This window comes from Alosa sapidissima, chromosome 24, assembly GCF_018492685.1.
Source record: "Alosa sapidissima isolate fAloSap1 chromosome 24, fAloSap1.pri, whole genome shotgun sequence".
Taxonomy (NCBI): domain Eukaryota; kingdom Metazoa; phylum Chordata; class Actinopteri; order Clupeiformes; family Clupeidae; genus Alosa; species Alosa sapidissima.
The window spans coordinates 28567083-28590366 of record NC_055980.1 but is presented as its reverse complement, the minus strand read 5'-3'; the positions used below and the strand labels follow the sequence as shown (position 1 = coordinate 28590366).

At 44.3% G+C, this 23284-nt stretch overlaps 1 protein-coding gene across 3 annotated transcripts in view; it reads right to left on the bottom strand.

Annotated features, from left to right (window-relative positions):
- LOC121700462 (cell death-inducing p53-target protein 1-like) overlaps window positions 1-23284 on the bottom strand; it is a 30668-nt gene that overhangs the window by 5730 nt on the left and 1654 nt on the right. For 2 of the 3 annotated variants that reach the window (XM_042083422.1, XM_042083421.1), the window contains exons 2-3: window positions 3496-3647; window positions 1317-1400 (exon numbers count right to left, since the gene is read on the bottom strand). In XM_042083422.1, the coding sequence (XP_041939356.1) occupies window positions 1317-1400; window positions 3496-3610 (199 nt within the window). In that variant the 5' untranslated portion in view covers window positions 3611-3647. Of the gene's footprint in view, window positions 1-1316; window positions 1401-3495; window positions 3648-5051; window positions 5350-23284 lie in introns of those variants that run through there. The other variant, XM_042083423.1, reaches the window with a different exon arrangement.

Sequence of the window (23284 nt, the reverse complement as noted above, 5' to 3'; positions counted from 1 at the left end):
TATTGCAACTATATCTGCATTATTTGTTTTTTCTCTGTATGACATTTTACACTGTATTTCCTTCAGGTAATAATCATAATAATAATAATAATAATAATAATAATAATAAGCTTTATTTGTATAGTACCTTTCATACACAGAATGCAGCTCAAAGTGCTTTACATTTGGAGCATTTAACACGGTACCTCTGGGGTTTAGCCTCCTTGCTAGTGACTAACGCTAGCACCTGCCATATGGGGTTTAGCGTCCTTGTTAGTGACAAATGCTAGCACCTATGGGGTTTAGCGTCCTTGCTAGTGACTAACGCTAGCACCTGCCATATGGGGTTTAGCGTCCTTGTTAGTGACAAATGCTAGCACCTATGGGGTTTAGCGTCCTTGCTAGTGACTAACAGACAGAAGCATCCATTGGGTTTAGCCTCCTTGCTAGTGACAAACGCTAAGACCTATGGGGTTTAGCATCCTTGCTAGTGACTAACGCTAGCACCTGCCGTATGGGGTTTAGCCTCCTTGCTAGTGACAAACGCTAGCACCCATGAGGTTTAGCGTCCTTGCTAGTGACAAATGCTAGCACCTATGGGGTTTAGCGTCCTTGCAAGTGACTAACAGACAGAAGCATCCATGGGGGTTAGCCTCCTTGCTAGTGACAAACGCTAAGACCTATGGGGTTTAGCATCCTTGCTAGTGACAAACGCTAGCACCTCTGGGGTTTAGCGTCCTTGCTATCACGCCCGCCCCCAGTCCGACAGGCTGTAAGTTTGCAGGTTTACAGGCACAGGGCTGTGTGACAGTGTTGTAACACCACACAGCTTACATTTAGACACCACAGTTTCACATTCAGGTCTACAAAACCTGAGAGAACACTCTTGTGTGTGTGTGTGTGTGTGTGTGTGTGTGTGTGTGCATTTGTGTGTGTGTGGGTGGGTGAGTGTGACAAGGGGGAATGGAAAGACCACTCTGTGTGTGTATGCGTAGTTGGTGGAGATGGCTGAGTGTGTGTTGTTGTGTAGTTAGGCAGTTAAGATGGAGATGGCTGAGTGCGTGTTGTTGTGTAGTTAGGCAGTTAAGATGGAGATGGCTGCTCACCTGTCTGTGTGTGTCTGTTATGTTATTTTATTTGTCCTTGATGGAAATTTGTCCTCTGCATTTGTGTGTGTGTACTTCTGTGTGTGTGTGTGTGTGTGTGTGTGGGTACATCTGTGTGTGTACACATCTGTGTGTGTGTGTGTGTGTGTGTGTGTATGTGTGTGTATGTATGTGTGTGTGTGTGTGTGGGGGGGGGGGGGGGTGTGTGTGTGTGTATGTGTGTGCGCTCACCTGTGGGCTGGCCCATGACTGGAGGACCTGCCGGGTACTGACCAGGAGGAGGGTACTGACCAGGGGGAGGGTACTGACCAGGGCCTGGGATAAATACACACACACACACACACACAGACACACACACACATATGGACATACACACATATGGACATAAACACAGCATATGTTAAATCATTGTTAATGCTTTTTACAGGACATTTGTGAAGCTGATTGTCCCCTTTCAGAAAATCTGGGGACCTTTTGCGGGTACGGCGAATGTGACCACTTAATATATATTTTCTTATCAACTACAGACCCACATATGCATTACATTAATTTCGGCACAGTGTTTGAGAACTGTGTGTGTGTGTGTGTGTGTATACATTATGTACATGTGTTTGTTTGTTGTTCACATTGTACACCTCCCCAAAAAAGAATGTGTGTGTGTGTGTGTGTGTGTGTGTGTGCGCATTTGCTTTTTTGTTGAGGATGTGTACCTCCACAGTGTACACACTCTGCGCATGTACGCATGTGTAACACCTGTGTGTTCAGCTCTGTGTGTGTGTGTACATGCGCATGTGTAACAAATGTGTTGCACTGCCATAAAAAAACACATCCTGTCAAGGGTCTCACAAGCAGAAATGATGTTGCATTGTGGCAGCTATTATTTGAGCTCATTCATCGTCCGTGTCAAACAGGGTCTGTTAAAGGGTCTGTCTTAAACATCCCTGCATGTCAGTCTTAAACATCCCTGCAGTTAAAGGGTCAGTCTTAAACATCCCTGCATGTTCCCCAGTTAAAGAGTCAGTCTTAAACATCCCTGCATGTTCCCCAAGTTAAAGGGTCAGTCTTAAACATCCCTGCAGTTAAAAGGTCAGTCTCAAACATCCCTGCATGTTCCCCAGTTAAAGGGTCAGTCTTAAACATCCCTGCATGTTCCCCAAGTTAAAGGGTCAGTCTTAAACATCCCTGCAGTTAAAAGGTCAGTCTTAAACATCCCTGCATGTTCCCCAGTTAAAGGGTCAGTCTTAAACATCCCTGCATATTCCCCAGTTAAGGGTTGACACGCCACTGTCGCAGGAGATCAATTAAACGTAATTTTACTTACTAATTTGCCCACTGAAATAAATCAGGAAACAGAAGTTAAACAAACAACGGGCACAAAAACCACAAGGACGTAACACCCCCACCACCAAAAAAATCAACATTAAATTACACACCACAGCTACATACATTATATTCAGTGATGGGAATAACAGCGTAATAAATAACGGCGTTACTAGCAGCGTTACTTTTTTTTTCAGTACCGAGTAATTGATTACTAATTTTTCAGTACCGACTAATTGATTACTCTTTCCATCTTAATAACGGCGTTACCGTTAACACGCCGCATTGCCAAAAAATGCGGCGCGTTACTATAATTGAAGCTGGTTTTTTTATCAGACCAAATAGACCTCTGAGCCGAGAGGCAAAGATTTATTCCTTGGTTAGTGGGCAGTGCACGAGACAAGTGCATAAATGCTGACGATTGGCTAAGGTTGAGTAAAATTTCATGGTTAGCATGGGCTGTTTGAGATCTGACTGTCAATCACAGTCTGGTACAGTGTGGTGCGCACTAATGAGCACAAACTCGATGAGAGGGTGCTCGATGGAAGTGGGGGAGGGGCATGAGAGTTGTAAACATTTGAAATTTTAGCTGAGTCCCTTCAATCGGTCAGACTTGCCAACTGCAGCTTTAAGCATTTAAAAATGTACTTGAAAGTAACGCAATAGCTACTTTCTGAAGTAACTAGTTACTTTTAAAATTTGAACCTGAGTAAGTAATTTACTTTTTGGGAGTAACTAGTAAATGTAACTAATTACATTTTAAAAGTAACTTGCCCAACACTGATTATATTAAAATGTACTCAAAGCGACTTAGCGACTTGTCAGTTATATTACCAGGGCCACTGTCCCGGGAGCAGGGGCACAGCGGTGGAAGCTAGCTAACACCCCGGAGACAACTTCTAACAAATTAAGATGACACACTAGTTGTACGCCACTTGTCAGACGTACACACACAGACACTACCAAGACTGCCTCCTGACTAAAATGTGTTTGTGTGTCTGTTGGTCATGCTTACCAGGGGGGTACAGGCCTGTGTGTGTGTGTGTGTGTGTGTGTGTGTGTGTGTGTGTGTGTGCGCGCGCGTCTTTACCTGGGGGGTATGGGCCTGGCTGGTAACCAGGCTGAAACCCGGGCTGGGGGCCAACTGCAGTACCCCCATAGTCCATCATGGGGCCAGGGTAGGGAGGGGCCGAGTCCTTCTCCATATTGACACTACAAAGAAACTCCCTCACACACTCGCACCTTCAAACATACAATAACACACACACACACAAATATGTTTCAATGTCAACAGTTTCCATTTGAATGGTCATGCCAATAAAGCATTTTGAACTGAGAGAGAGAGAGAGAGAGAGAGAGATATTTCAACACACTTTTTTCACAAACATGACTGACATCATAAATTATTTCTGAAGTATGTAAAGAATTTAATTTAAATTTGAGAGGAGCGGAAGGAAGCCAAGGAACTAGTGTTGTACGGTGCACCGATACTTCAAAAGTATCGCGATTCTCTCACGATACCTAAATTCATTAGTATCGATACTTCTAAAATGGCTGCGTTCCAGATTTGTAAGAGACGTATTTCATGTTGGTGTGTGCAACGCACGCTTCCAGTGCCTCCCTGTGGACGTCTGTGTTTTTTCTACTCACGCACGCAGCAAAGAAGCTGCAGCTGTCATGTGACAAACACTATAGCGATATGGCTGCATGTGCAAGCACAAGTGATACTGTGGCCGCCGGTCCACGACTGGTAGAAAAAGATGACGCGAGGAGTGAAATATGGAAGTACTTTGCATACCTTGCTGACAGTGAGGGCAAAGCTACCGATAAGTCGAGACCTGTTTGTCGCCAGTGCTACAAACAAATGCAAACAAAGGGAGCCAACACCTCGAACCTGGCGAAACACTTGGCCGACAAGCACGCCGAGTTGTACAAGGAATTTAAAGACCGACAGGTTAGTATGTGAAAGATAACACGATCACATTCATGCTCTTAAATAAGTGAAATGAAAAGGCTATGGATTATTTTGTGACAAGTCACTATTTTGCACTACTGTAGTTTGACAAGGCTATATCTAGAGATACAGAGATATAGTAGGCCTAGGCTAACTATGGGCATTATCCTCATGGCTAACCAGTAGCCTGCCTGCCTACGTCTAATTCAACATCTCTGAAAACGCAGCTTTCATAGATAACGTTCTTAATTTGCAAGCTGCTAAAATAAAGCATGCATCAGCTAAAATGATCTATAGGCTATATGATTATAATCAGAGAATGTGCATGTTCGTTAGTGACTTATTTATATTAGATTATTACAGCATTTAAAGAGCACAGACTTACGCAAAGTAGGTGTATTTGTGTGATGGACTTAAATTATAAAGTTCAAAGAATCCATCAAACAAATCAGACATTGAAGTAAAGGAAACATTAGCCTATATTAATCCATTTATCAGCTTAAATAACATTAGGTTCACTCATTATTTCCTACTATTAATTATGATAATGTTATGGCTAAGTGAATGTTAGCAGTTATAAGCACTATATCACTAGCCATTGCATAGCCTACATGTTATGTTAAGTTAGTCAAAAGTTATTGTTACCATCACACATAAACTATTTAGGTCCTCCGTTATGATAAATTTCTCACCATCATATTTTAAATATTTCCATTTTCTTCCTCTACAGAAGTCTGCAGCCACGGGCTCTGAAAGAGCAACTCCTCATAGGCAGCAGCCAACTCAGCAGCCAACCCTCCAAGCTATGTTTGAGCAGCACAACGAGTACCCCAGGGATTCCAAGGAGGTAAAACGGCTTAACAGGGCAGTAGCAAAATTAATCTGTCTGGATCAAGTGCCCGTTTATATAGTGGAAAAAGCTGGGTTCAGAAACCTGACCTGACCAGACAAAAGGTATGACTGTCACGACACCACCAGGTTCTCCACCAGTCTCTCCTCCTCGTCACTCTGCTCCAACGATCTCCCAATCTAATTCCCCTGTCTACTGATTACCCAATCATCCTATCACCAGTCAGCAGATTACCCAATCATCCAATCTCCCGTTTGCCACTCCCCAGCACCTGTAGCCAATCTCCTACTGCCCATATAAACCCCTGTCACTCTGCTCTCTCTGTCTGGCCTCTTCAACGGAGACACTTACTCCAGCGCACGGACTGCTCCTCGTTTCTGGAATTTCCTGCGACGTCCCAGGTTGTAGAACTTTTATTTTGGACATTTTCTATTGGACTTTTTCTGTTGGACGATATCCTCTTGCAAGATTGGAGCCTTTATGTAGGACTGCCTTGTTTGTCAAGTCAAGTTCTTCTGAGCGTTAACTTCACTTCAAGACCTTGTTTAAATTTTCCTGCCTTGGTTGCTGTTTTCAAATTAAAACGACTTGATTGAGCCTAACCTTGTTTCCTGAGTCTGTGTGCCCTGACAATGACATCCCATCCAGGAATTTTTTCATGTACAATGAAATTCCCAAGATGTACAGTGAAACAAGATCGATAATCAGTGCACACCTTAGGCCTACACCAAATACAGTTTTCTCCTGCACCACGGATCTCTGAACCAGCAGAACTGTTGACACTTACATGGCTGTAACAGTCCAGTTCATTACACAGTCCTGGGAGATGCAGTCTTGGTGTTTAGGGTGCTCTGCATTGTATTCTGATCACACAGCAGACACTCTAAAGGAAGCCCTGGAGGAAATCATTACAGATTCATGGGGGCTAGATATGGCCAATGTGGCTGGAATTACAACAGATAATGCGTCAAACAACCGCAAGGCTTTTAATGAATACACCTGGATACCCTGTTTTGGGCACAATCTACATTTGGCAGTGAACAAAGCCATAGATATCGATCGCGTGGCAAGCTGTCTGTCCAGGCTCCGTAAGACTGTGTCCGGCTTCTCCAGATCAAACAAGATGTCTAGACTGCTTACAGACGAAAAAAAGTCTTTAAACAACATTCATTAATCCATGATGAGCCCACCCGATGGGGTTCCACCTATGACATGGAACGATTTTGTGAGCAGCAGCAAGCTGTCTCTGCTGTTCTGGCTGAGGACCGGAAGAAGTGGCACCTGATGCCCAGAGACACAGACATGACCACTTTAGAAATAGTGAGGGATGTCCTGGCTCCACTCAGTGACTTCACTGATGCCCTGAGTGGAGAGAAAGAAATCACCATATCAGTCCTGCCACTCATGTGGAAAATCAAAGCCTGCCTAAAAGACGAGGAAGGCGACCGGCCCTTGGCCCTAGAAATGAAGAACAAAATTAGAGCAGATTTTGAGAAAAGGTATGATGATCACGACCTGCAGATGACTACACTAAACACCTCCACATTCCTTGATCCTAGATTCAAAGGTACTTTTGTAACTATGGAGGAGGATATAAAGATGGAACTGCTCCTTAAAGCTGAGGCTGTTCAGCTTCCACCCCGCAGTCCAGTGTACCCTACAGGAGCAGATGCTGCACCAAAGAGAAATAAGAGAGACTTAAGTTTGCTCTGCACCATAACCTCAGAGAAGAAAGGGGCAGAGAATTCTGAAATGAGGCAACATTCTCCCACACCTGCTTCACCCAAAGATAGACTAAATGGTGAGTTTGTTGATTACAAACAGTTCAGAGAAATCAGCCCTGCAGAGGATCCCCTGGCCTGGTGGAGTCAACATGAGGCACAACTGCCCACCCTGGCACAATTTGGGAAGTATCTTTGCATTTATGCTTCAAGTTGTGCATCTGAACGGGTATTCAACACATCTGGGAATATCTGCAGTCCAAGACGTTCCAGACTGACTGAGGAACATTTAGAAATGCTAGTTTTATTGGCCAAGAACTTAGACAAGGAACAGAATAAGAAATGAACATCTGCTGGCCATTCTAGGGCTAATGCTCACTGGAGAAAAAACAACAACTCAGTTTTGATAAGAGATAATGCAGCTAAATTTCATTTGTTTTTAAAACTGAATGCCATTGCTTTAATTTGTTATTTATGTTTTGATATTTAATATGTTTATTATAATTGTATAATATTTATAATATATAAGTCCAGAATTCAAATAAAGCTTAATGGCGGAGTTTTCTCCCCTGAAAGGAAAAGGTTTCACAACTGACACAATACTGCAATTTTTTGTGCTTTTTTTTTTTTTTACCTTGAATGCCATTACTTACATTGATATTATTTATATTTTGATATTTAATCTTCTGAATAGAGTTCAGAAACATTGTTTAATATAATCGCTGTTCATATTTTTATTCAAAGTTTAGAATCAATATAAAGTTATTACCAGTAACTCTTATGTTTCTTATGATAACTGAGATATTTTGATATTTCTCATATTTTGTTCAAATGTTTAATATATCTGCTGGTCATATGTTCATTTAATAGTGTGTTATATGATTAGAATGTTGTCCCGTTGTTCTGTTTTAAAATGAAGATTCTTGACTTGGTATCGGTATCGAAACAATAATTTTGGTATCGTGACAACACTACAAGGAACAGATGGAGAGAGCGAGAGAGAGAACAGAGAGGAGAGAGAGGAAGTGAGAGAGGAAGTGAGAGAACAGAGAGGTGAGAACAAACCCTGAACGAGAGAGAGAGAGAGAGAGAGAGAGAGAGACTGAGAGATTGACATAAAGAGAAAGTACAAAAGGAGGAAAGTTATTGACTAATCCTGTAATTCTCAAACAAAGTTAACCATCAGACTAGCCAATAGAGCTCTGGCCATTCATCTGTCAGGAGGGGCTTCATGTGCAAAGAGTAAAGTGAGTGTGTGTCAGGAAGGGTTGCATGTGTGTGCCTAAGAGGGTGTGTGTCTATGTGAGTGTGTGTTTCAGGAGGAACTCCGGTGCATGGTTCACTGAGAATGTGTATGTGTTTAACAAGCTTCGTAAGATTCCACTGTCACCTGGGTTACTGAGGGACCGCTTGAGTAGAGGGCTCAACAGGGCTTAAAGAAACGTCCATTTCGATCTATTTATATAACACTTAAAAAAGTGCTGTGCTGTCTAAAAATATCTCTTAAAGACTAATTTACTCACATCCTGATAGCTCAAACACAGAGACACATAGACTCACACACACTCACACACACACACACACACACACGGACTCACACACAATGTTCTGAATTATCTGCAGGATACTGTAGGTCACTGCACAACTAGTTCAGACACTTTTTCAGTAGCCATTTTCTGTCGCAATTTGACGCATTGGATGGCCGTCACGCCTCAGGCTATATCTGCGACAGGAGTTTTTTTTTATTTCTTATTAGGCCTAAAAGCCTGATGAAGTTTAGACATAATTTATTTTAATCTTTTCAGAGTCATGCACAACATTCTCGTCAGTGTAGCCTAACAATTCTAAATGCACCTTCCGCAATGGGCCATAGGCGGACCAAGAGGTCCGAATCAAATCAGACCATGTAGGATCAATTCCTCTTTCTCCATGAAGCTGCACAATGAAGTTTAAACATGACATAGTCTTATTCTCCTATTGAAGCCCACATTTTTGATTCATTTGCTACAGTCGTTCAAATTAATTTGCAACTGGCCCAGCAGAACTTGGTAAATAAGTCAACACCAGATTTTAATGCCATATCACTTCAAAAGTCTAGAAGGCCTTTTAAGAGGCTATGCAGTTCAAACGTATGATGAAATAGTCCACACCAAGTAAGACAATAGCCCAAAGCTGTAGAAGGGACCAGGTTCACATGTCCGTTTCCCAGCGGCCAGCTATATTTCACCCCTATAAACCCTTTCAACAATAAAAACAAAAACAATGCTTGAACGTTCTATTTGGTTCCCAATCTACTTCCTCTGCATTAAGATAACATATGGAATGTTAAAACGGAAGTCTTGTGGGGCCAACTATGATGCTGATAATGGAATGCCATCAGGCGTCAGCCTACTATTAAAAACGAAATAGCCTGGTGTGAACTATAGCATTTTAATTTCAGGTCCTAAATAATGGAAGGGATAGGCTGGCCTAGAAATCTTCTGTGCTGGAGCAAGTCTGAGAAGTACGAACCTTGCACAGCAGCTCCTACTCCGCTAGTTCAGATCAGACAATTCAACGTCAATCAATCAATCATTCAGTCATCAGACAGATAGTGCTGGCAGACATGGCAAGGTAAGGGCAAAAAATAAGGTGCACAGTATCTTGAAAGAAGTTCATCTTCATAAATAGGCTAATATCATTAGATCTGGCCTTACATTTTCATTAGGCAGGACAAATTAACCTTAAACATGGGGGGATAGCCTGCAACTGGTGTGCCAACTGCCTAGTTAAAATGAGCAATGCTGCTAATTCTAAATGAGCAAGTAGTCTATGCGATCTCTGAATCACATTTCTCATTCTTGGCTGGATTAATTTCAAACTTATTTTAACCCAGCGTTTCTCGAACTGTGGGTCGCGATCCAGAGACATGACAGGGGTGGCGCACTGCCAGAGCGGCGGTTGCTGCTCTTTGGAATAGGGGAAGCTCTGATAAAAAATGGTCAACTTTGTTAAATTAATATATATATATATATATATATTGTTCTTTGAGGGGCGGCATTTTTTTTATCCCAAAACCAAGAATAGGACAAACAGTATACGCTAGTTGTGAGATATTGCACCTGGCTTGGCTACAATTTAGGCTACAAGTTCACTTTGGGGAGAGTCTTAATAGGCTATTTGGTAGCCTACTAGTTATTTCTCTGTGAATATTCTGTACAGTACGTTCATCTGCCTTGCTGTTTTATTTTGAATCTCCCCTAGTGGGGAAGACTATCAAATGGCTTTTAAAATTCAAGTTAACATTATCATAATGTAGCCAGGCTATATATATAAGTATATACTCTTTTGATCCCGTGAGGGAAATTTGGTCTCTGCATTTATCCCAATCCGTGAATTAGTGAAACACACAGTAACGGAGTACCTTTACTTGAGTACAGTACTTGAGTACAATTTTGAGGGATCTGTACTTTACTCGAGTATCATTTTTGGGGAGTACTCATGACTTTACTCAAGTACATTTGAGAGGCAAATATTGTACTCTTTACTCCACTACATTTCTATCCATAACCGTGAGTACCAGTTACTTCTTCTAAAAAGGAAAAAAGAAAAATCTCAGAAACCCTCAATTTGTTGTTTCCTCGCCTCGCCAGGCTATTTCAATTTTATGATAGTTTTCGCTTCAAGTGTTTCAATTACAAAATAGTATTTAGTATTTGAAATACATATTTTAAATACATGTATTAGAAATACTGCCCATCCCTGGCAACATGGTAAAAAGATGAAAATGACTTGATTTTACTTTCAATTCCTTTTACATTCTCCAAGGTATTAACATTTTTCATAACTCCATGTAGGACGTTTCTGTACATAAATGTAAGCACTGTGGCAGTAGTAATGCAATATTTAAAAAATGTAGGCTACTCTTGTACTCTTGATACTCAAGTACTTTTAAAAACAAGTACTTCAGTACTTTTACTTAAGTAGGCATCTGACTGTTGTACTTTTACTTGTACTTGAGTAAAATTGAGCAAAGGGTATTTGTACTTTTACTCAATAAAGCTGTGTACTCTGTCCGCCTCTGGGTGAAGCACACACTAATCCTGGCGCAGTGAGCTGCCTGCAACAACAGCGGCGCTTGGGGAGCAGTGAGGGGTTAGATGCCTTGCTCAAGGGCACTTCAGCCGTGCCTACTGGTCGGGGTTCAAACCGGCAACCCTCCGGTTACAAGTCCGAAGAGCTAACCAGCGGGCCACGGCTGCCCCATAGTAACCAGTGGGCCACGGCTGCCCCATAGTAACCAGTGGGCCCATAGTAACCAGTGGGCCACGGCTGCCCCATAGTAACCAGTGGGCCCATAGTAACCAGTGGGCCACGGCTGCCCCATAGTAACCAGTGGGCCCATAGTAACCAGTGGGCCACGGCTGCCCCATAGTAACCAGCGGGCCACGGCTGCCCCATAGTAACCAGCCCATAATAACCAGTGGGCCAAGGCTGCCCCATAGTAACCAGCCCATAATAACCAGTGGGCCACGGCTGCCCCATAATAACCAGCGGGCCACAGCTGCCCCATAATAACCAGCGGGCCACGGCTGCTCCATAATAACCAGCGGGCCACGGCTGCCCCATAATGACCAGTGGGCCACGGCTGCCCTTATTAGGGTGGCCATCCGTGAACAAAACAGGCATCAACTTTTTGAATATGGTACCTTTATATTGCTCTAGCTATAGGCTACCATTTGATGACCACATCACTATAGGCTACCATTTGATGAGTTTACATGACATGCGCTATAGGCTACCATTTGATGACCACATTTACATGACATGCGCTATAGGCTACCATTTGATGACCACATTTACATGACATGCGCTATAGGCTACCATTTGATGACCACATTTACATGACATGCGCTATAGGCTACCATTTGATGAGTTTACATGACATGGCTATAGGCTACCATTTGATGAGTTTACATGACATGGCTATAGGCTACCATTTGATGAGTTTACATGACATCGCTATAGGCTACCAGATAGATAGATAGATACTTTATTGATCCCCAGGGGAAATTCAAGACCATTTGATGGTACCAAAGATATCACTGGGTGTTCCCTCAAAGGCCACACATTCACTACTCAATTCCTACATTAACATAAGTTTTTTGTTAACTCCAGAAGGAATAAATATGGTTAAAGTCTCTAAAGTTTATTAAATCACAATGAAGAGAACAAACATTTCAGGATGTAGTCAGTATGTTAAAATGATGGTTTAAAAATCAGTGTATATCCATTTAAAAATCCATTCATTATCCAAACTCATTTACATGACGTGCGGTGTGACTAATCTTTGATGCTTCTTGCAGACCTCTAACTCATAGGGAGAGATGGTGAATAACCTAATTTCATAAAATGGTGGCATGTTCCTTTAAGTAAACGCGCCACAACCACAAACACTTAAAAAAAAAACCTTTGTTTCTTGGAATGACCTGTTTGTACCTGTTAGTTATCAAGAAATGCAACAAACAAACACACATCACCTCTCTTTCACACCTCAAAGTGTGATTCATTGTGGGTTTGATGGATGTGTGAAGGACTGCCAAAGTGGGTTAGAGGGAGGGGGTACAAAGAAATAGAAATTGGAAATGGAAAAAAACCAAGCAAATCACAACCACATGCTTCTGGTTCTTAGCATTAAGTGTAGGAGTCCAGTCTGAATGATATACAGTGGTAGCATCATCCACAATTAGTTGTCTTGACCAAGATTGTATTTTATTGGTGAGCTAATTATGATGAATTAAACTTTTCAGGCTACATTGCAAAAGCGGTTGGTTAATATTATTATTATAGCCTAACATTAACTAGCTGACTAACAAAGGGAGCTTGTCACTAGCTTTTAGTGGCTTCAATGCCAGAGAATGCATGAGATAACAACCAGTTATCTATCTGACTTGACATCCTGAATTCTACTTGTAACTTGAGCTAGTGGGAAAAGGTAGAGGTGACTTGCAACTTTGTGTCTAAAGTAACCTAATAATGTCAATGCCGTGCCTCAGGTGGCATGAATCTACCACACACCAAATGAACCTCAGTTGCATTGTTTCTGTGTTTCTGGGCTCATCACACAATAGGCCGCAGTCAGACAGGACGTGTTTTTTTATTTTGTTTTATTCGTAGTAAGCGCCCAGGGCACCTCATGCTTTGTGCGTATCGGTCTGTGAGTTTAGTAATACTAATACTAGCGTTACTGTGAGACAGTTTGTCAGTTGGTCATGTGTGGGTGACCATGAGTGTATATGTGTGCGTGTGTGTGTGTGTGGGGGGGGGGGGGGCCCTGTGTGTATGTGTGTCTAGCTGGTGTGTGTGATCATGACAGTGTGTGTGGTCAGGAGTGAGTGTGTGTGTGTGTGTGTAGAGTTTCACTTTGAGTGAACATGAGTTCAAAGATGAGTGCAAATGTGTGTAGGCTATATACTCTGCTAGGTTTTAGTAAAGCATGGTTTAGTGGAATACCTGTTCCATACGGTCTCGCATGCAAGCATATTCCTTCAAATGCGCCGCTGACTATCAAAAAATGTGGGAAAAGGTGGAGGTGACTTGCAACTTCGCGTCTTAAGTAACCTAATAACGTCAACGCCATGCCTCAGTGGCATGAAGGTACCACACACCAAATTAACCAAATTGTATTGTTTCTGGGCCTCACTCTGGGCTTGTTGTCAAAGCTGTTTTCTGGCATAATCAGTAGGAGGGATGCTGTCTTGACGCTTCAAAAATCGGTCTATATCCGTTTAAAAAAACATTTATAATCCAAACTCGTTTACTCGTGTGACAAATCTTTGATGCTTCTGCCACAAGACGATTGGTCTCCGATACCATAAGGCGGGGATAACATTAGCCAGCGGCAAGCAGCAGGTTTCCTATTGTTCTCTATGGTTCGGCAGTGGAACAGTGGCAACGCTGGCATAACGCTAGCGTTGAACATGCTGTGCGTTGAACTTGGTATTCAATTGACAAATTTAATTGTGTTGCTTAGGAACGAGATGTGATCCCCACCTAATGTAGCGCAATGTGGATAAACTGGATTCAACAATGTGAAACTAACAATATGAAACTATACACAATTGTAATAGGACATAAGCTTAATTTAGAATTGTTTAAGAACTGTATGCTATTTAGAGGTAAATAAACGCAATTTAGGTGTGTAAACTCTATTTCCGCAATTCAGGAGGTGCGTAAACAGTGTATACGTGCGTTTAGCCTCCACTACAACCCTGCCCCTGTCACATATTGATTCAATGTTGATTTTCTGTTGACCAATATGTTTGTTCTGACTGAAAATTACACTTTTTTTTATAAAAAATGGCATGTCCAAAATTATTCATACCCTTTTTAAATAATCAATGGAAACATCTTAATTTGCATTCACAGCTCTCAAAATGGTTCTTATAATACCTACCAAGTGTCTCCATGTCTCCACAATGATTCTAGACCTTTTTAGCAGCGATCCAGGTTTTGAGGCAGGAACGGCCTTGTGGCCTTGTGCTCACTTTTTTGATTGATTGGATTGAGGTCTGGACTCTGGCTGGGCCACTCTAAACCACTCTGTTCTCTGTTAATAATGTCTTGCCTTGTTTGGCTGTGTGTTTTGGATCATTGTGTGGTTTAATGGTCCAATGCTGCCTATTGTTTAGGTCTCTCGGCAGACTGCCTGATCTGTTCCTGTTCCTCCAGAATGTTAATGTAGCCCTTTGTTTTAGTGTTACCATTTACTTTGAGAAGGTCACCAGCTCCCACTGTTTAAAAACGTCCCTGAACATAACTGAATTAATTTCATTTATAAATGTGTTTGTTTGTTTTGGTCTTGATGTCTGTGCCAGGAGCCCCTCTGTCCTGCATCCTGTTTCTGTTTTTTTTTTCTTCAACTATTTGTAAATGTATTTGTTTATGTCTTGATGTCTGGGTGGATTGGACTCAAATTGCTATATACTGACTTATATAAGACGGACTTTTCTTACTGTACACATCAGACTACTTGACTAATCCACTCACATACGACTGAACATACACACACACTCACACACAGTGGTTAAAGTGGGATTTGGCAGGTGGGAGAACCCTAAAATCCAGCGTCGGTCCAACGGGGAAAAATGGCTCACCGTTGGACAACATATGGAGTATCGTGGTGTAGCAATACTTTTGGGACAATAATTGCTAGCTTCTTGGTCACCTCTATACATGTGAAAAATTAACTCACCATTTATTTCGGACGGTTTCACCATCTTCGCTGGAGATTTTAACCATGCAGATCTTAAAACTGTTCTTCCAAAGCTACACCAGCATGTTGATTTTCCAACAAGAGGAGACAACATCCTGGACCTGGTCTACACTACACACAAAGGACCATACAAAGTCACCCCCCTCCCCCACATTGGACTTTCTGACCATATCATTGTTATGGTCATGCCCGCATACAGACAAAGAGTGAAAGCAAACAAACCGGTTCGCAAGCAGGTAAAAGTGTGGCCTGAGGGAGCCTCTGATGCTCTTCAAGACTGCTTTGACACAACAGACTGGGAAATGTTTAAGCAGGCAGCCACTTACAACAACCAGACAGACATAGAGGAGTATACAGACACTGTAACCTCTTACATCACCAAGTGCATTGATGATGTGACCCACACAAAAGACATCATCACTCGGGCTAACTGGAAGCCATGGCTGACAGGGGATGTCCTCAGGCTGCTGAGGGCCAGAGACAAAGCCTACAGAGCTGGGGATGAAGCTGGCATGAGAACAGCGAGAGCCAACCTGTCCCGTGGCATCAAGGAAGCAAAAAAGGAATACACTCACAAGATAACCACCCACTTCAAAGACAGCAGGAACGCACAAAGCCTATGGCAGGGCATTCAGGCCCTCACGGACTACAAGCCCGCGCCACAGAGCTGTGAGAGCAACATCCCTCTGCTCAACAATCTGAACCGCTTCTTTGCTCGCTTTGAAGCACAAAACAGCACCTGCCCACAGAAGACCCATCCCCCTCTACATGAGCAGCCCCTGTGCCTCTCTGCCGACAGCGTGAAGAGGACACTTGCTGCTATCAACACCCGTAAGGCAGCAGGCCCAGACAACATCCCAGGTCGTGCGCTGAAGGACTGCGCTGAGGAGCTTAAGGATGTCTTCACAGACATCTTTAACACTTCCCTGAAGCAAGCCATCGTCCCATCATGTTTCAAAGCTGCCACCATCATACCTGTGCCGAAGAAAACTGCTCCATCCTGCTTCAATGACTACCGCCCTGTGGCACTGACACCCATCATCATGAAGTGCTTTGAGCGGCTTGTCATGTCACACATCAAATCCATTCTCCCCCCCACCCTGGACCCCTTCCAGTTTGCATACCGAGCCAAACGGTCCACAGAGGATGCAATCTGCTCTGCCCTCCACCCAGCCCTCACCCACCTGGAAAAGAGAGACTCATATGTGAGATTGCTGTTTATAGACTTCAGTTCTGCATTCAACACCATAATACCACAACAACTCATCTGCAAACTTGACAAACTGGGACTCAGCACCTACCTCTGCAACTGGCTACTGGACTTCCTCTGTCAGAGGCCTCAAGTAGTACGTGTTGGCAACAATATCTCAAGCAGCATCACACTGAGCACGGGGGCCCCTCAAGGCTGCGTGCTCAGTCCGCTGCTCTTCACCCTGCTGACGCATGACTGCACTGCAACCTACAGCTACAACCACATAGTGAAATTTGCTGACGACACAACTCTGGTGGGTCTCATCACCAAGAGCGACGAGACTCAATACAGGTTGGAGGTCGACCTTCTGACCACGTGGTGCAGGGACAACAACCTCCTGCTGAACGTCAGCAAGACTAAGGAGATTGTTGTTGACTTCCGGAGAGGTCACACCCAATACCTGCCACTGACCATCGACGGTGCTGTGGTGGAGAGAGCGAGCAGCACCAAATTCCTGGGGGTGCACATCAGTGAAGACCTCTCCTGGACCACCAACACTGCATCACTGGCGAAGAGAGCTCAGCGCCGCCTGTACTTCCTGCGGAAACTCAGGCGAGCAAGTGCTCCACCAGCCATCATGACCACATTCTACCGAGGCACCATTGAGAGCATCCTCTCCAGCTGTATCGCTGTGTGGGGCGGAAGCTGCACTGAATACAACAGGAAAGCCCTGCAGCGCATAGTGAACACAGCTGGAAGGATTATTGGTGCTTCACTCCCCTCCCTGAAGGACATTTACACCACCCACCTCACCCGCAAGGCGACCACAATTGTGAGTGATGCAAGTCACCCCGCTCACAATCTGTTTGATCTACTGCCCTCTGGGAAGAGGTACAGAAGCCTGCGCTCCCGCACCACCAGACTCACCAACAGCTTCATACACCAGGCTGTTAGGATGCTGAACTCTCTCCCCCCTCCACCCTCAGCTACATAACATCCTGGACTTTTAGACCCACAATGGCTGCCTTGCACTACTCCACTTGCACTACTCCACTTGTACACTTGCACACTTTGCAACTTGTTGTTGTTGTCCTGTTGTCCTGAAAACACTTCTGAACACACTTCTGCTGCTCTTACATAACTTGCACCACTATGCCACTTGCATACTTAGGTCAAACAGAACTACCTCAGCCATTTATTGGCCTGACTTTTGCACTATTATACTGACTGTCTACTGTATGCACAATTGCACAATTTCAACTCAAATTTTGCTGCTCTTATTTTCTTCATTGTATGTGCCTTCTTATTTTTACTTTTTATATTGTTTACTTGAATGTTATGTTTGTCTGTGGACCTAATTGGTAAAATATGTCTTGTCTCCACCATGGGATAGTGGGAAACGTAATTTCGATCTCTTTGTATGTCTTGACATGTGAAGAAATTGACAATAAAGCAGACTTTGACTTTGATTTTAACAATATCATCGCGCTATATCGTTGGTATCAAAGAATATATTTATTACTAATTTATCTGAGGTGGGGGAACTCCTCCCCTTGCCCCCCACTTTAACCCCTGCACACACACACACATGCGCGTGGTTTCATTAGCACTCACACGCACACACACGCACACGTCACGGCTCCATTAGTAGATTAGGTCATGTGGTTGGTCATGCTGGCGTCCATCTCTTATTGATTTAAAAATGAAAATGAACAGAACACTTAAAGATGGGTGATAGAGAGGGAAATGAGAGAGAGAGGGATTGCTTAAAGGGGCGGTTCAGGATTTTGGACATAGGACCTCATTTCCAAGTTAGCAAGTGTGATTGTCAGGATTATCAGGACAGGACCCAAACGCAAGACTCTTACAAGCTGAAGTGTAGAAAAATACACTTTATTGACTTACAAACTTACTAACAGACAGGGTGACGAGAGAGGAACCGACAAAGGCCACAGAAACGGGAGGGGTAGAAATACAGACTAATTAACAGATGGACAGAGGACTGGACGAGACCAACAAGACGATAACGGGGAACAGGTGTGAGCAGAAATGGAGGGAAACTAACGAGACAGGAAGTGCAGACCATATAAGGAGATGGGCGGGGCAACGACAGGTGACACGGGTAAACACAAAGCACATGGCACAAGCTGGGTCAACAAAACACACAAGAATGGTCACAGCATTGACAGGTAGGGGGGAGACCAAACTAACAGTCCAGGTGGGGACCCTGACAGGAGTGCAGATGTGGCGTGGGGTGACCGGGCAGCGGGACAGGAGCGGGCACCTCAGGACTAGGCACAGGAGCGGGCACCTCAGGACTAGGCACAGGAGCGGGCACCTCAGGACTGGCCACAGGAGCGGGCACTAGGCACAGGAGCGGGCACCTCAGGACTAGGCACAGGAGCGGGCACCTCAGGACTGGCCACAGGAGCGGGCACCTCAGGACTAGGCACAGGAGCGGGCACCTCAGGACTGGCCACAGGAGCCGTGGCGTTGGGCGACTAGACTGGCTGATGCTTGGTGCCACGTCTCCCTCTGGAGGGAGGCTTGCGGGCAAGCCTAGTTCCCCAGAATGGCGATTCCTCAGGATTAGGGCACTGGAGCTCAGCAGGCTGGAGTTCTGGACACCCTAAGCCCCTGGCACTGGGATACATGGACAGGGTCAGGCTGGAGACTAGCAGCCTCAAAAACAGGATCACCAGGGGGGACTGCAGACGCTTACCCAGACCCGAAATCTGGTCTGCTAGGGTAGCCTACTTTTGTAACCTGAGAAGCGTACTCCCTGCTGTCTACCCAGGGGAATTCAGGAGCACAGGCTGACAGGTCCAGAGATAACCTCAACCAATCAGAGCTGGTGGAATGTGCTGGTGTGTGTTTTGATTGGCTGTCTGAGCCCGGCAGTGAGGGGTTAACGAGGGGGCCTCTCTCCTGGCCTTGCACAAGAGCCAGTCATCATCATTAAGGCAGATTAAGTTTAGCCCTGCAGACCCACTGGCCCTGTGTGAGTGTGTGGGTGTGGGCAGGGAGGAATGTGAGGTCATTTAACCAAACATACAGAGAGAAGGACGAAGAAAGAACGCTTGTGTAAATATTTACATCTTCTGATGCAGATTCCCGTCATCTGGGCGCTTTGTGAGATAGAGAGGCAACTTGGATAAATATTTAATCAAACACAAGTATCATTAACAGCTTTATCGCTTAGAAAACTTGAATAAACTACTTGTTGACTAAGGGAAGGAAAGTTCTATTCTGTGCCAGAAAATGAGCCCTTACGGACGACCCGCACTACAACCAGCAACACACCAACTAAGTGTGTATACGCTGCTTCTCTCTCTCTCTCTCTCTCTCTCTCACACACACACACACACACACACACACACACATTTTAGCAAAGCAAGCTTTACTGGAACCTGCATCACACTTATTCCTCCTCTGCCTGTTTGATTTCCCCCTCTGTGCGGAACATCCCTGATTGGTTAACACGCCCACCTTCTGTTGAAACTTTAGACTCACACAGAGTTCACATATGGGTAATTTTTTCACTTAGCAACCAGCCAGTAGGTGCAGTGGTTAAGGAGCTGGGCTAGCATGCAGTAGTGTGCCGTGAGAGATCATCAGGTGTCATCAATTACCCAAATGTCACTCACTGGTCCAGAAAAGCAACTGTTGTATCAAAGAATTTATAACCACATGCTCTCATTGATTGTATGATTGCACTATTTGTGGTATGCAGGCATTGTACAACGGGGGCCTACAAATGAAACAGAGGGCGCTTGTTTTATTGAGCAGGTCTTGCATAGAAGCCATAATAAGGCCATATCTGCGTATTATTTTAAATTTTAGGCTATGGTATGGTAGCGTAGTGGTTAAGGAGCTGGGCTAGCATGCAGTAGTAGTGTAGTGGTTAAGGAGCTGGGCTAGTGTGCAGTAGTAGTGTAGTGTAGTGGTTAAGGAGCTGGGCTAGCATGCAGTAGTAGTGTAGTGGTTAAGGAGCTGGGCTAGTGTGCAGTAGTAGTGTAGTGGGTAAGGAGCTGGGCTAGCATGCAGTAGTAGTGTAGTGTAGTGGTTAAGGAGCTGGGCTAGTGTGCAGTAGCCTGTAGCGTAGTGGTTAAGGAGCTGGGCTAGCATGCAGTAGTAGTGTAGTGTAGTGGATAAGGAGCTGGGCTAGTGTGCAGTAGTAGTGTAGTGGTTAAGGAGCTGGGCTAGTGTGCAGTAGCCTGTAGTGTAGTGGTTAAGGAGCTGGGCTAGCGTGCAGTAGCCTGTAGGGTGGTGGTAGCGTAGTGGTTAAGGAGCTGGGCTAGCGTGCAGTAGCCTGTAGGGTGGTGGTAGTGTAGTAGTTAAGGAGCTGGGCTAGCGTGCAGTAGTGGTTAAGGAGCTGGGCTAGCGTGCAGTAGTGTAGTGGTTAAGGAGCTGGGCTAGCGTGCAGTAGCCTGTAGGGTGGTGGTAGTGTAGTGGTTAAGGAGCTGGGCTAGTGTGCAGTAGTGTAGTGGCTAAGGAGCTGGGCTAGCATGCAGTAGTAGTGTAGTGGTTAAGGGCTAGCGTGCAGTAGCCTGAAAAGTTGTGGGTTCAATTCCCGGTTTCCACCATTGTGCCCTTGAGCAAGGCACTTAACCCTGAGTTGCCCTGGGGACAGTGACCCATATTATATAATTGACATGTGTAGGCCGCTTTGGATTAAAGTGTCTGATAAATGTACTTTTTGCCTGCGCCGTCAGTTAGCTCTTTCTAAGCAGGAAAAGCAATGAAGCTCTTCCGTTACACCTTCACAACGAACATTATTTTATCAAGGACGAGGAAAGAAATCCTACATTAGCAGGTTCTACAAAATTAATATTTGATGGGGTTGATTTTTTAAAATGTATATTTGTGGTTTCAATTACAAGACTCCAAATTCTGTTTTCAATGGCCTGTGTGCTGTTCTGGAGGCTCTCTCTTTCTTACACACGCACACACTCTCTCTCACACATGCATACACACACACACTCTCTCTCTCACACAAACATGCACACACACACACGCACAAACTCTCTCTCACTCTTACACACACTCTCTCTCTCACACACACACAGACACACACACTCTCTCTCACACATGCACACACACACCCTCTCTCTCACACATGCACACGCACACACTCTCTCTCTCACACATACACATACACATACACATACACACACACTCTCACACATGCACACGCACACACACACTCTCTCTCACACACACACACACACACAAACACTCTCACACATGCACACACCTCTCTCTCTCACACATACACACACACACACAATCTCTCTCTCACACACACACACACACTCTCTCTCACACACATGCACACACCCTCTCTCTCACACATGCACACACACACTCTCTCTCTCTCACACACATGCACACGCACACACTCCCTCTCACACATGCACACACACACACTCTCTCACACATGCACACGCACACACTCCCTTTCACACATGCACACACACACACTCTCTCACACATGCACACGCATACAGACACACACACTCTCTCACACACACTCTCTCTCACACACGCACACTCACACTCCCTCTCACACATGCACACACACAATAAAGGAAAGTATCACACGGGAAACCTGATCCGGTTCCTCCCTCATTTATCTCATTATACATAACAGACAGTGGACACACACACACACACACTCACACACACACACACACACACACATTCACTCACACACACACACACACACACACACCCATTAAGACATTAAGGCTCTGGTCTGGTCAGTGACCCCTTTATTGATTTAGTATTTAGAGGAAGAGAGAGAGAGAAGAGAGAATGATATGGAGAAATACAGGGAAGAAGAGAAGAAGGGGGGAGGAGAAGAGAGAGAGAGAAGAGAGAGAGAAGAGAGAGTAAAAAGCGCACGGTCACTAGAGGAAGAGGAGGAGTCTAAAGCGCATGGTCAATAGAGGAAGAGAGAGGAGGAGTCTAAAGTGCATGGTCACTAGAGGAAGAGGAGGAGTCTAAAGCGCATGGTCACTAGAGGAAGAGGAGGAGTCTAAAGCGCACGGTCACTAGAGGAAGAGGAGGAGTCTAAAGCGCATGGTCACTAGAGGAAGAGGAGGAGTCTAAAGCGCATGGTCAATAGAGGAAGAGAGAGGAGGAGTCTAAAGCGCATGGTCACTAGTCTAAAGTGCATGGTCACTAGTCTAAAGCGCATGGTCACTAGTCAAAAGCTTATTCAAATTTAGTAGGATGTCCAGGCCACATTGGGAGTGTTTTCGTCGGGGGGATGGTCCAACAAGGTGTTCCTAAGTTTCTTAATCAGTCATAGTCGTGTTTTGGGCGTAACATCATTTAAACCAATGAGATCATCTGTCATCCCCTTTAACAGCGCAAAGCGCATCTTCCAAAAATGCATTGGTATGTTGACAGTCACCGGGGTATTTGAAGGAATCTGCTTGAGAGACCGTATGGAACAGTCATTCCACTAAACCATGCTTTACTAAAACCTAGCATAGTATAGCCTTCACGCATTTGCACTCGTCTATTATGTGCTGCTTTGTTTTCGTGAGAAGTAGCCTACATTTATTCATTTGACAGCCATACTGTGAATGGCGACGGATTATATGCAATTTAAAGACGCTAGGCTATTATATAGCCTAATTGTGTAGGCTATGTGACAAATAAATCCCTCTTGATCATTAGAAGCACTGTGTAGGCTATGTTCTATAATGTCCATCACACAAGGTAGGCTATTCGTTTATTGTTAGTCGACAAATCTACCTGGCATTCTGTGTAAACTATGCCTATTCCACTTCCATAGCGACCAATAGGCACATTTAAAGAAGTAACGAAAAACGTAGAATATCTAAATGGCGAAGTGATTTTGTTGTTGTCCTTTATACAATGACTGAAAAAACTCA